At 42.9% G+C, this 14,994-nt stretch overlaps 1 protein-coding gene across 3 annotated transcripts in view; it reads right to left on the bottom strand.

The window, feature by feature from the left end:
* LOC103349679 (uncharacterized) overlaps positions 1-14,994 on the bottom strand; it is a 170,017-nt gene that overhangs the window by 25,564 nt on the left and 129,459 nt on the right. For all 3 annotated transcript variants that reach the window (XR_011388800.1, XR_011388801.1, XM_070074418.1), the window contains exon 7: positions 133-236. Coding sequence is in view for 1 of the 3 variants with exons in the window: in XM_070074418.1 (XP_069930519.1) it covers positions 133-236 (104 nt within the window). In the remaining 2 variants the exon portion in view is untranslated. The remainder of the gene's footprint in view (positions 1-132; positions 237-14,994) is intronic.

The following is a 14,994-nucleotide window of genomic DNA, read 5'->3' as shown; positions in this document are numbered from 1 at the left end:
AGAAGTGCATGTACATCATGTTCCTTAAAATATTTGACATATTTTATTAATGAAGTGTTTTGATGTCACTCACTAATGCCTCAGGAAGATTGGCTAACTCTACCCTTTATTTAAGTATTTCCTGGTAGCTACCTGCAGAAGCTCTGAGCTGGAATGAAAGTTCAGGCAGTCTCTGGGTTTCTTTTCACTTGCCCATTCACAGTCAGATTCACAGAGGCAGGCTGAGCACCAGGTCCCTGCAGAAGAGAAATACGGAGGAACCTAAGGATAGACAAGAGAGCTGAAGAGTAGCTTATCTGGGTTAACTGATCTTTATTAATGTCTTGGGCCAAAGGGAGTCAAGTAATTGCCTTATGAACCTTAGTTCCTTAGCTACTCTCACATTATTTTATTCATAGACTATTGGCTATATGGATTTTCTTTACAAAAGAGTATGATACGTAAAAGCTTCCTAAAATTGCCTGAAAGAAAAAAAAGCAATGCACATTTATTGGATTCTTGGCAAAAGACTGGAAAAATGTTCCAGAACTGATGAAGCAAGTTATTTTTAGACAACTTAGCTCTAAAGTATGTTGGTTCCTCTGTGAATGAGTTCATAGCACATGCCACAAACTACTTTGGACTGATCCTTTTGGGGGAAACAATCTCCATTTTTCCTTTTTATTATGTAATAAAATAAAATGAACAGTCTCCGTGCTGTTTTGGTAGAATTCCTCTATTGAAAGCACTTTTCTGTCTGCTTCTATCTCCATGTTTGCCTTTATATCAGCCCTTTGCTTTGCTTTTGTGACTTGAAGACATTAGTAGGAACTGAAGTCCTTCCCACCATTCATTTAGGACTTTACTTGTCCCCATTTTTAGCTCATGAGCTCACCCTTATGATTCATCAGATTTCGTATACTACAATCCTCTGCTGTTTTCCTTTTTTTATGAAAGGTTGAGAACTAACACTTTATATGGCATTGCGGGAGAAGGATTAGAGCACTGGTAGTTACGGAGATCTGAAGTTGTGATAAGAAATACACACGTGATTAGAAGACCTCCCTGACTTAGTCTTAAAATGGCATTAGTCCTGATGGTGCCAATGAGAATCAAGGGGCTGCGTGGTCTCAGAGCAAACACAATAGCTGTCTGCAGGATGCTCTTAATCTCAAGGGCAAATCAGGGAAATGGGGTTTCAGAGGCCTTGCCACACACACATCCCCCTGTGATTATAGAACCAAACACCCGTGATTCAGAGTGACTGCTTATCAGATACTAGAAATGTCTTCTAAACCATTAAGGGATTATGCAAGTCTGCTTGGCAGTCCCATGTAACTGAAATTAATAGAAGTTTTAATGTCATTTGTAGATGTTTCTGAGACTGCACTTTTGAAGTTTCTAATAATCTTTCTCTCTGTGGAAGGGAAATTAAGTTTACTTTTCCTAAGAAGCAGGGCCTGGATGCAGGTGCGTTTCCTCTATGTATCCTGTTTACTTTGCATGCAGGTCCTCTTCTTTGTACATCCTGGGCAAATTTCAACTCAAACAGCATACTTGGAGTACTAGTTTCTTTATGTTTTTAGTAGCCTAGAATTTGGTATTCTAGTTAAAATACACTCTTGGTAAATATGTTGGTTCTAGGGACTAGGAAAATCCAGAGGCCCTCTGTACTCACATGATCCTACCCCTTAAATTATTCCTGACTACATTGTCTGATGACAGAAGTGATCAATTTCCAGTATTCAATTTTAAGCTCCGATCTCTGATAAAACACACATGGAACCATTTTTTAAAATATTTTTATCATTCCCTATGCTTGATGTGAATGAAGGGTCTTGGGGATTTTGACATGGAGTGGTGATGAGAACTCAGGCTACTGGTGAGTGAGTGAGAGTAGATTCTCTGAAGGGAGACTGTGTAATTCAGCAGCTGTGATTGGGGTGGCCTTGCCTTCATTCATGAAAGTAGGGAAAATCCTTCTGTGAGGAGGGGCTTCAAACCCTTTGACACGCTTTCTGCGTGTAGCAGTGGAGGGTTCAGTGCTAGGGAATCTACACCAGCTCTTCCTTCTGTCTCCCCCTGGTGGACATGCACCAGTCTGTGTCAATATGGATAAATCAAGGTGGCCACCATTAAGCGGCCATATGCATTTGTAAGTGTCGCACGTTTTCATGAGACTTTCTTGCCACTGGTTACAGATTTGACTTTTGAGGCTGAATGATGCAAAAACTCTCATGTAACAGAGTTTACATAGAAGTTTCTTGTGATACCTTTGTCTAGTTTTAGTATCAGTTAATGTTGGCTTCTTAGAAAGAGCCTCCTCCACTTTTATTTTTTGGAAGAATTTATAATGGATTGGTATCCTTCTTTAAATGTTCAGTAGAACTCACCAGTGAAGGAACGTGGACTGGATGTTCATTGTGAAGGGTTGTTCGTTTTACTACATGTGTAGAGAAAAAAAGCAGATGTGTAGTTGTCTAATGACCTTTAGGCAGTGACTGGTTGCCTAGTGACTGTAAGGGAACACAAGATTTCTTTGGGGGGTGATGAACATGTTCTAAAATTAGATTGTGGCAATGGTTGCACAACTATGTGAAAACATTAAAAACCACGGAAGTGTTCTTTTTAAATGATTGTCTTTCTTTTCTGGCCAATGTAAAACACTCATTTAGCTTTGAACATGCTTCTACCATTTTACTTATTTATTCATATCTTATATTTCATTGTTCTTGTTTGAAGCAAAAAGGGGTACACAGAACACATACTAAAGCTAATTGTGATGCCTCCTTATAGTGAGTCTTTTATAAAAATAACTTCCAAACTGCTTTAAATTTATTTAATTATGTCTGTCTGTATGTATGTATGTATGTGATTGAAAGGCAGAGAGTTAGACAGAGAGAGAGAGACCTCTCATCTGCTGGTTCACTCTCCAAATGCCCACAGCAGCCAAAGTTGGGCAGGACCAAAGCCAGGAGCCATCAACTTAATCTGGGTCTCCCACTTGTGTGACGGGAGCCCAGCTACCTGAACCATCACTTCTGCCTCCCAGGTGTGCATTAGTAGGAAGCCAGAAGGCAGAGTGGAGCTGGGACTTGAACTCAGCCACTCTGCATGTGGCATCCCAAGGGGTATCTTAACCACTGCACCAAATATCCCACAAACTGCTTTAATAGTCCTTAACACCAACTGACACTTTCTTTGTACAGATGTCATCAAGATGTTGTAAAAATATTTTACAGTTCTTGCCCCCTGCAGAAGCATGATGTTGAATAATTAACTATGCATGTGGAACTATTCACCAGAGCTAATGATACCAGGTGAGAAATTTTCACACCTCGTGTGGTATACAAATAAGACACATTGAAGAGGGTAGAAGGGATAGTTTTACATTACCTGCATCAGTGCTCCCCAGACCCAAGGAAGCACATTGTGGAGCTTGGGAAGAGAACAGGGGAGTGAAGAGAGAACTTTGTCTTGAACCCCTACTTGAGGTCAGCCCTAGTAAAATAATTGGCAGAACTCCCCCCAGCCAGAGACTCCACACTGGTACCTGAAGATACAGGTTCTAGCCTTGCCCTGTTGACTCAATCCCTTGCCCTGTGTTAACACTTGGCTAATCCCCATGCCTCAGGCTCCAGACTTTCCCTGTGCCAGTGGACCCAGTGGACCCAGTGGTCCTGGGCTTTGGCCTTACCCCGGAACCAAGTCAACCTCACAGACCCAGACTCCAGGCTCTATCCAGAACCAGGCCACTGTAGCAGCCTCAAGCAATAGGCTGTCTCTTACCAAGATGTGCCCACGACCCTAGTCATCAGAGTATAACCCACACACCCAGCCTCCAGACCAGACCCTATGGTTATAGGCTATAGGTCCATCACATGCCAGGTCAGGTCTAGTTTCTGGATCAGCCCAGAACAAGTTAGCCCACATAGCCCTAGGTATCAGTCCCACCCCATAGCCAGGTTTAAATATCTGGTCTTAGCCATCAGACCCATGGATATAGTTCTGAGACCTGCCCAGTGCCAGGCAGATACCATACTTCAAGTCAGTCCTTATGATCCCAAGCTCCAGCAGACTTAGGGTTCAGGCCTATTCTATCAAGTGTGGAGTCTGAGACTGCACCTTCTGATTCAAGCCCTGGGCCACACCCCATGGAGCCAGGTCTTCCCACATGGACTTAGGATGCAGACCTGCCTCCATACCAGGCCTTCCCTGTCCATTCAGGCTGTAGTGTGTCCTGGCACCAGGCCCATACCAGCATCTAGCCAACTTCTACAGACATAGGCTCTTGTAAGTTTAGCCACTATGGACCCAAGTTTTGGGTCAGTACCCCATGTATATAAACTCCAGAGCAACGGTCACAAAACCAGCCTGCAAGTCCACGGCTGTAGTAAAATATCAATAGATCCAACGAAGTGGATCTAGGCTCCAGGACCAACCCTAGTGACTTGCTCCCTAGGGTCACCCACCAGCTCATCCAGGCACCAGAGCAGTCTGCCTGAGGACTCCAGGAGCAAGCAATGTCCAATGACTTGCTCATAATTTCTGAATAGGTTGACTGGTATAGGGCTTTCCCCAACAAAGGAAGTTCACAAAGACTAGAATAAGTTCCCACTTTCTCTTCACAATCATAAGCATCAAAAATAACCAGAAAATATCACCAATAAAGGAACAGATTACCAGTAACTGACCTAAAAGAAACAGAGATGTATGAACTTCCTGACAAATGATTTAAAATAATAGCTTTGAGGAAGCTCAGTGAACTCCAAGAAAGCACAGGGAAGTAATTCAATGAAAGGAAAATAATACATGTCAAAAAATGAGGAGTTCACAAAGATAATTATTTTCAAAAAAAAATTCTGAAACTGAGAAGCACCATGAATGAAATGAACAGTGCAGTAGAATATCAATAGCAGAATTTATCAAAGCAGAAAGAATCTCTGAGCTCAAAAGCAGCATGACTTGACAGTATGAAACTTTTTAGTATAACTCAGAATATTTGAATATTATAATAGAGATATATAAATCATGTATATTTTTTGGAAGGTTAAAATACAAAACAGTTAAAAATAAAAGCTACTGTAAAAAAAAAGCTACTGTAATTTATTAAGGAATACCCAATATAAAAAAACACAAATTGTGACAGCCAAAGCATAAAGTGGGAGATGATAGAGTAAAATTGTGTTGTTATTATATATGATCAAAGTTAAGTTGTTACCATCTTAAAGTAGACTGTTACAACAATAATGTATTTCATTAAGTAAGCCTCCTGGTAACCACAAAGCAAATGCTTATAATTGTTACACAAAAGATAAAAATTAAGAAACAAGAATACCATTAGATAAAATCCTCTAATTACAAAGGAAGATGGCAAGTGAGGAAGAGAGAACAAAAAACTGTGAAACAACTAGAAAAAAAATCAAGATAGCAGTAGTCCATCCTATCCTGTCTATAATTACCTTGAATATAAATGGATTAAGTTTCCAGTCAAAAGACACAGAGCAGTTGAATGGATAAAAAGCAGGACCCAATTACATGCTGCCAGCAAGAGGCTCCTTGCACCTTTAAGGACCCACATAGACTGAAAGTGAAAGAATGGAAAAAGTTGCTCTACACAAATAGAAACGGAAAGATAGCAGAAACAGCTATATTGATTAAATAGACAAGTGAAAAAATACTTTATGTGTACTCTATTAAGCTTTAGAGCAGTGCTGTTTTATGGAAATAGAATGGAATGGAAATAGAATAGAATGGAAGACATCTATCCATTTACATTTTGTAGAAATGATGCTATTTAAAACTATGCTATATGAAAAGAAAGCTAAAATGACTAATATCTTTCATTTAATATGATATAGGCAACATACTATATCATTTCAAAATGTAATCAATATGAGTATTATTAAGATTGTTTCACTTTTTAGTTTGAAAGAAGGAGAGGAGAGGCGGTGGGGGAGAGAATCAGAGACAGATCTCCTATCTACTGGTTCAGTCTCCTAATGCTTGCACCAACCAAAGCTGGACCACGTGAAAACCAGGAGTGGGGAGCTTACTCCAGGTCTTCCATGTGGTGACAGTGGTCCAACCTCTTGGACTATCACCTGCTGCCTCCCAGCATATGCATTAGCAGGAAGCTGGAATCTGGAGCAGAGCCAGGATTCAAACCCAGGATGATAAGGGATGTCAGTATCTCAAGAAGCATTTTAACCACTATACCTAACACCACCCCAAAATATTTTAAACTATTTTTTAAACAAAATCTGTGAAATCTGATGTGAAATTTTATACTTAGCATATAGCTTATTTCAGAGTAGCCATATTAAAATATTCAATAGCCAATGTAGGACTAGTGGCTTCCATATTGGATGATGCAGATTTAGAGTCTTTATGAAACAACAGTAAATTTAATCACTACCACTTTGAATTTTGTTGGTTCTTTTTGTTACGTGGATTTTATTAAGTAACTAAGGCCTATAGAACAAAATTTAAATAGTCTGAAAAGCTGTGTTACTTCAGTACAACACTGGCATAGTTGGCGAATTCATTTTAGCTTCTCCTTTTGAATAAAGGCAATTTTCTGGAAGGTCTATGTGTACAAATTTACAGTGGAAACAAGACAGTGATATTATCAATTTTGAAAAAATGTATTTCTGAAAGATCATAATTCTAGTTTTTCTCATGTGACATAAAGTAAGAATATGAGATTTGAAATCACAGATGCATTTATTAATTAATATATTAAGAATTTAAGCTCTGCCTGCGCCGCGGCTCACTAGGCTAATTCTCCGCCTTGGCGGCGCTGGCACACCGGGTTCTAGTCCCAGTCGGGGCGCCGGATTCTGTCCCGGTCGCCCCTCTTCCAGGCTAGCTCTCTGCTGTGGCCAGGGAGTGCAGTGGAGGATGGCCCAAGTGCTTGGGCCCTGCACCCCATGGGAGACCAGGATAAGTACCTGGCTCCTGCCATCGGATCAGTGCGGTGCGCCGGCCGCGGCGGCCATTGGAGGGTGAACCAACGGCAAAGGAAGACCTTTCTCTCTGTCTCTCTCACTGTCCACTCTGCCTGTCAAAAAAATAAAATAAATAGATAAATAAAAGAATTTAAGCTCTGTTTATTAGCAGAAAACATTGTAAGATGCTTAGAAAGGGCTAGAAGGGAGTCTTCAGTGTAAAATATGATTGGGATTTCATGGTTCTGTATGAGATTACTTCCAGTTGAGGTTAATTTCAGTTCCCTGTAAACAAAGGCTATTTCGTTGTCCTGAGTGTTCCAACAATGATGTTGATAGGCTGCTAACACTCTGCTGTCCCAAATTTTGAGGCTTTTAGGTAGACCTGTTTGGATGCAAGAATGCCCCATCCTCTGGCTGGGAGTTAACAAACCTGGCTACTTCTGGGAAAAGTAGCCCATTGAAAGTACATGGTTCCATTATTAAATCACTTCCCCCTGCCCCCAAAGCACGGGACCACCTTCTTTCAAGCTCTCTAAATCACACTGCTTTACAGAGCTGCTTATTTAGACAGCTTAGAAACATTGGTAGGTCACCAACCTCCTGATTTTGTGGCCAGTCCTTGGACATGCTAATTTGTCTCATCTTTTGAACCCCATTCATTCTTCAGTAGTGGTTTCCCCCCAGTAATTCCCAATCATGTCATATTTGATGAAAACAATACCCGTAATCACATAGGTACGTAGCCCTTTTCTCCTGGGATTCTTCAAATCATTTCCAGATTGGTGGGGTCGATTTTCAAAATTTCCTGGTGAAGAAAGAGGGCAGGATTCATTTCCAATCCAGGTAGGGGGAAGTCGGGCTGACAGGACCGAATCATTACCCCGGTCATTCAGTCCGTCTGTTGTAATATTCCCATTCTGACTGCTTTTTTCAGCAAGCTCGACTACACCTATTTGGCAGGGACTCTCCTCTTGCTGGCTGGGGAACCATCATTTTGTCATCACAACCGGCTATGACAGGTTCCAGGAGTTTAGAAATTGTTCTTTACATGATGGGAAGCATTTTTATATCCTGTCATCAGAAATGCATCATTTCCTTGTAAATAGTGCTAGTCCCACCCCAGCTCTTGCTATCTAGCTTTATGGTTTATTTTTCCCTGTGACACCCATCATCACATAACATGTTATGTATCTGTGACTTTTCTCTCATTTCTGCCTGCACCTTACCTCTGTGGAAGCTACACCTGTTTTATTCACAGGTGTGTTTCCAGCCCTAGGTACTTCATAAAGAGATCAGTAAGTATTCATTGAAGTAAAGAATGAATTCATACCTTCCTTCAAATAGTTCAGTGGAGTTAATGAAACCCAGAGGAAAATCACAGAGCTCTAGTTTATTAGCTGCAAGGTCTAATTTCCTCGGACTTTCTGGTTTTCAGGTTTCTCAGGTATGACAGGGAACCCTGATATGTCTTAGAGGCTGACTGGGGAGTAGCTGGTGTAAAATGCTCAGCCAAGCAGAGGACCTGGCTTACATTAAACACTCAAAAAAAAGGTGGCTGTTTGAAAAAAGAAAACTGGCAGTGCTCTTCCAGAGGTTCCTAACTTGGAAAGTTAGCAGGCAGCAGATTTCTCTCTTACTCAGTTGGTTCCTCAGAACTGAGTCACATTCTTTCAACAGTCAGGGCCCAAGACCTGGGTGTCATGAGGGCTTGTGGGTGGTAGGATTTGAAGGCATCAGGAATAAGCTCAACACACTTAAACACAGTCTCACAGTCTTGCTCCAAGCAGGGAGCCTGCGGGCCTGCTTCAGCTCACAGCACAATGGGGATAGTTTATGAAAAGGGGGGTGGGGCCCAGGAGACCCCCACAGCATGTGGCTTTCAACAAAGAGAAAGGGAAGAATTTGATTCAATCCCCCACCCCCAGCTGGGGGTTGTCAAGTTGGCTTGGCTGAAAGGTGCTTTTTCCTTATTTGGAAAGAGTGGGAAGCTGGAGTAGGGGCCGGGTAGCATTCCTAGACTCCAGATGAGCAGCTCCTTCCTACCCCTAGTGTTGAAGTAGCAGGAATCAGGGTGGCAAGAGCTGACTCATGCAGCCCAGCCCTTGGGCTTCCAAAAAAGAGACCCCAGATCAGCATTGCTTGTCCTCCCCAAGTTTCAGAGAAGCAAACCTGTAAAAGCCAGTACGTGGTAAGTGCAGAATCTTATCAGCTTCTTGGAATACAGAAGGAATATTTACCAAATATTTTAAATAAATGGCATTTTTAAAATACAGTACTGAGCAAAATGATAAGCATTCCTCACACCTCAAAGAGTGGGTATTTATTGTAAGAGCACTTCAAGTGAGTTAAAGATATAATATCAAACCAGGCCAAGACCGGCATGCCTCCTTGAAGTTGTTTGCATTTTTATACCTGAGTGATATTGTTATCGTGACTAATACTCAGGCTGTATTTTTTTCTGATTAAGTGGAGATGAAATGATTTCAGAGGTAGGGCAAGCAAATAATGGTTTCTATTCAAGCACATCTGTGTATGCCCATGGGAACTCACACACGTACCATGCACTTACATACTTACACACTTACAGCATGCACTTACACACAGACACACATGCTGTACACTTGCACACACACACACATGTGCACGCAGCTGCTTTTGCAAAGTCTCTTTTTCCCGGACTTTCCCCTCCAGAGTCCTGGAGAGTGAGCTGTGACCCCCACACTGCACTTTCCCAGCTCCATCTTCTGCTGACTCCATGCAGGAATGCTAGGAATGGCCTCCCGCCCCTGCCAGGAGCCCCCTGCTCTGCCTCCAGCTGAATCCTGCTCTGTCTTCTGGTAGTGCTTGGAGAGGCCTTCCCTAAGCATTTCACAGTGTCCTACATTCTGCTTTCTCTAGACTTCTGTGACGGTGTGCACCATCCTGTTTTTATAACTGGAATCTTGTTTTTGCAACCGGAAGAATGTAGTAAAGCAGGCCTCCTTCATTGTGCTCCCCTCACTGCCAGTCCCCTGCAAGGTAGGGATGCCTGTGATTCTTACCAGAAAGTAAATCCTTGTACTTCTTCTCTCTAATGTAAAGAAGGTCTCTGAGATGCCTCCCTAAGAAAGTGATGTGCCCAGCAGACAGAAAGCAGCCTTGGCCTTTGTAGCCATCTCGGCTGCCATGGTTCTGATTGCCCCCAAGTTCCTTTTCAGTTTTTATTGTTTAAAAGACAGAGAGAAGGGCTGGTGCTGTGGCTTATTGGGTAATGTGGCCGCCTGCAGTGCTGACATCCCATGTGGGCACTAGTTCGAGTCCTGGCTGCTGCTCTTCTGATCCAGTTCTCTGCTATGATCTGGGAAAGCAACAGAGAATGACCCAAGTGCTTGGGCCCCTACACCCGAGTGGGAGACCTGGAGGAAGCTCCTGGCTCCTGGCTTTGGATCAGCCCAGCGCCAGCCCTTGCAGCCATTTCGGGAGTGAACCAGTGGACGGAAGATCTCTCTCTCTTCCTCTGCCTCTCTGTGGCTCTGCCTTTCAAATAAATAATCAGTCTTATTTATTTATTTATTCATTTTAAAAAAAGGAGAGAGAGAGGAAAAGAGAGGAAGAGAGAGCTCTTCAAATGACTGCAAACAGCTAGGGCTGGGACAGACCAAAGCCAGGTGCACGGAACTCAATCTGGATCTTCCATGTGGGTGGCAGGCATCCAAGAACTTGAGCCATCACCTGCTGCCTCCCAGTGTACACAATTACAGGAAGGTGGAGTCAGAAACAGAGCCAGGACTCAAACCTTACACTCTGATGTGCAGCGCCAATCGCCCACTTTGACACTGAGTTTCTTGACAGGAGTTTAGGTCCAGAGAACAACTTGAAGTCCCTCAGAGGGTAAGCAGAGTTAGGAGTGGGGAGGAAGACAGGCCATGTGATTCTGAGGCCTTTCAGAATGTTAATGTAAAGCACCAATCTCGTGTTTGCATGGAGGGATTATGCTGTGATAGGAAAATCAGCTTATTCCTTGATATTGAAATAGACCACATGATTTCAAGAAGAAATGCTAGTTTCTGGAAATGTGTGTGTGTGTGTGTGTGTGTGTGTGGCACATGCATTTGATTCCATAGTTATCTGTAGGGTAGTGAACAAGTTTCATTTCTGCAGCTCATCCAGACTCCCAAGGAGACTGGATCCCATTCAGGCCAAAAGTTAATTGAGCAACATTACTCTGTGCCAAGTCATGTTCCGTGTAATTTAATGGGTTCCTGCCCTCTAAAAGGTCACATCCTGCCCCAGGCAAGAGAAGTTGTTGAAGGTTAACTCGTTGGACTGCACGTGGTGGGTGTGGGTGAGGGGGCTGTTCATTCCACTTTATATGAATAACAAGACTGCAGCATTAATATAAAAACTAACTACAGAAAAAGAGGAATTATCTTTCCTGGAGTATAAACAATTTCCTGTAACTGTTTTATTGAGAAACCAATCTCATGAGTTTTTTTTTTTTTTTTTTTTTGCTGTTTTCATTTTAATCCCTCCAATCTCCCTCTCTCCCTTCCTTCCTTCCTTCCTTTTCCTTTTCCTTTTCCTTTACCATGATCAACATTGTCAAGCTTCGTTGAAGATCATGTAGATTCATAAAGATGGGAAGACTCAGCTCTCTGCATACTTGTCTGTCCGCAGAAACTTGGCATGGCCTGGTCCCCATGTTCCATTTGATTTTTTTTTTAACAGGCAGAGTGGACAGTAAGAGAGAGAGAGACAGAGAGAAAGGTCTTCCTTTGCCGTTGGTTCACCCTCCAATGGCCGCCGTGGCCAGTGTGCTGCGGCCGGCGCACCACGCTGATCCGATGGCAGGAGCCAGGTGCTTCTCCTGGTCTCCCATGGGGTGCAAGGCCCAAGTACTTGGGCCATCCTCCACTGCACTCCCTGGCCACAGCAGAGAGCTGGCCTGGAAGAGGGGTGATAGGGACAGAATCTGGCGCCCCGACCGGGACTAGAACCCGGAGGATTAGCCTAGTGAGCCGCGGCGCCGGCCCCATTTGATCTTTTAAGGGCAAAAGCACTTTTTCCTTCCCCTCTGGAAGTTTGGTATTGGAGTCTGAGAAATAAACAGGTGGTAGTTAAATGAATAGGGAAGGAGTGTTCCCCTTTATCACGTGCCTGTGGGCATCTCAGGAAGGGGAACACTCATCAACTCCATAAAACTCAGAAGGGCATTCACCATTTTTCCTAGGGAAGAGGAAAGGGGGTGCTGTTGGCAGCTTAGTGGGAGAGTAAATGACTTTTTGGGGAGATGAATGGTCCTAAAGAAGAAGCAATGGCCTGGGACAAAGTTGGCCTGGGTGCTGGCTGTGGACTTTCATGCTATTCTTCCATGATATGTGTTAATCTTCTTTGGTTGAAGAAATAAGAGAGGAGAACAGTTCTCCTGTGTCCTGCTTGAGGGTCTGGTCTAGTTAGGTAGGGGTACTTCAGGGCTAGCCCTCTTGCACTTGCTACTCCTCTGGTGTTCACAGTTGGAAATTCAAAGAAGTGTGTTTGGGAGTATGGTTTTCTGAGTCCTACACTGTTCTTCTGACCCTGGCAGTACCTACACACTAGCCCTGCAACACACACGCACACACACACACACACTTCCATTGTGTTGTGAGGCTCTACAGTACAACAGCCTGTGCCTATCTGGTCCCTTCCAGTCTTCCAGTGCATGATGTGACCAAGGGTAGAGAGGAGCTGGGACATTCTTTCTCCCTCCTAAGACTCCTTTCCTTGTTGTTAAGAGCAGCCTGCTGGGGTTACTGGAACCTGTTCTTCTCCCTATTCATATCTTTACATCAAAATTGGCTGTGAACATGATAGTCCTATTGCTCAGTTGGAAAAGTATATAGGAAGTCAGTTTTTAGGTTTTTTTTTATTATTATTTTTTCTTTTTCTGACAGTTAAAACGAAGGCAGGAAGTAACTACACATCATACCAGGCACAGTGGGGATGGAGCTCACCCAGCAAACTCTTGTTCACTGTTTTCTCCCTGGCCACATGACTGCAGTTACCCATGATTCTCTTGTCTTGGTGAAGTCAATTCAGAAGTGATGTCACATGCCCCTCTCATCCAGCCCCTGCTCTCCTGCCCAGTCTGACTTTGACCTTTCTCAGCCTTTTTCTCACAACCCAGCCACTTGTTATTCCAGCCATTCTCTTTCCTGAAAATGCTCTGAGTTTCCCAGTCTCCTACATCAACTTACCTAAAGAAGTAACCCCTGACCCTCTCCTCTCCACCAGTTGCGTTGTTCTCACTTAAATTTTGTCTCCTGGGGCAGGTGTTTGGCACAGCAGTTAAGCTGCTGCTAAGTGATACCTGCATCCCATATCAGAGTAACTGGATTCAATTCCCCACTCTGCTCCCTATTCCAGCTTCTTACTAATGCGCATCCTGGGAGGTAGCAGATGTTGGCTAAACTATTTCAGTCCCTGCTGTCAACGTGGGAGATTTAGAGTTCATGGCTCCTGGCTTCATCCTGACCTAGATTCACTTGTTGTGGGCATTTGGAGACTGAAGAAACAGATGGAAGGTCTCTATCTGTCCCCCCCTTTCTCTGTGTCCTACACTTTTCAAATAATAAAACAATTCAATAAAAACAAATAAATAAAATTCCATCGACTCCTGAAACCTTCTTTGCTCACCTAAGCCAGAAGTGTCACTTTTCAGCTTGGAAAGGACTTACTGTTCTCATGGGTGTTGATGTCATTCACTTATTTGGTAAGAATTTGTTGAATTTCTAGAATGTCCAAAATGAGCACTGTGTAGGATATTGGGAGGCACAGTGAAGAAGAGAACACCATGAACAACCTTACCATTCTATGGCCAGTCCCCAGCTTGGTTGGGAGCTCTTTTTTGGGTAGGATTGGGTTCAATAGGTTTTTGTAGTCTCCAGAGATAGTAAGTATTCAATAAAATTTACTGGACTAATCAGTTAATGAATGAGTACTTTATTCTTTTTGTGCGGAATTTGTATCAAAACTGTAAATGATGCCACTCAATAACCAAGGCTGCATGTGGGAAGAGGAAAATGCTTACTTCTTATTATAAATATCCACAATTGTTTTCTGCATTAAATTTAGAATTCCGGTTTTACCAAACATATCTCAGAGAAACACCCCAGCCTCTGAACCAGACAGCAGTTGTAAATATCTCTTCTTCCTGTTTAGAGACAGTGTTGAATTCCAGAGCCTGACCTGCGAAATACCAGCTCTCTCCTCCCTCCAGTGGGGCAGGAGCTAAGTCCCAAGGGGCAAATGTGTGTGTTTAGATCCTGGTAATGCCTAGAGCTGGACAAGCAGTTAGATTGGTCCACAAACCACTGAGAAAGGGGTTTGAAAACAAGACAGGCAAGACTGAGAGCCAAAGGAACACAATTGCACATGGCCCAGAATCTCCATCCTAGAAGCCAACTTATGGTTAACCACATTGCTTCATTATTGACCTTGTGTTCTGGTACATACATTTTCCCTTGTACACTGTGTCTTTTTCTCTTTCTAACCAATCTTCTTCCCACCAACACTGGTTATGCTAAAAGATGACAGTGTTTTCCTATGGCTTAAGAAACAGTCAAGGCTCTTGATGACTTAAAAGACAAATGACATCAGCTCCTTCCTTCCTGATAATCATATGATTTTAAAGGAATGCTGAGGTTTTGTTTACAAAAATATGCTGATGACTATGTACCCAATGAGATCTCTATTTCTACTACATTTTGTTTGGTGCGGATGCCATTAAAATGTTCAGCTTTCATGGTAACCTTTACATTTTGTGGCTTACTTGACAACCTCATAAACTTTCTCTCTTACTTGAATGGCAGATGCATATTTTAAGGCATCATGGGATGAAGGAAGGAAGGAGTAAGTTTTCTGTCTTCAGTTAGCATTAGGTCATAGGCTTCTGGGGGAACCATGACATCAGGTGACCAAGGGATAGAGCATTAACAGCCAGTGGATCACATGAAAGCAGTGGGGAAACTGAGAAGCTCTCTGAAGCCTGGCTAACATTGTTCACACCCGTGCTGAGGGAGAGCTGTCTCATCCTTCTGTGTCC

This window comes from Oryctolagus cuniculus, chromosome 5 (genome assembly GCF_964237555.1).
Source record: "Oryctolagus cuniculus chromosome 5, mOryCun1.1, whole genome shotgun sequence".
In the NCBI taxonomy this organism is placed as follows: Eukaryota; Metazoa; Chordata; class Mammalia; order Lagomorpha; family Leporidae; genus Oryctolagus; species Oryctolagus cuniculus.
The sequence above is the reverse complement of the archived record's forward strand: the minus strand, read 5'-3'. Positions and strand labels throughout refer to the sequence as shown.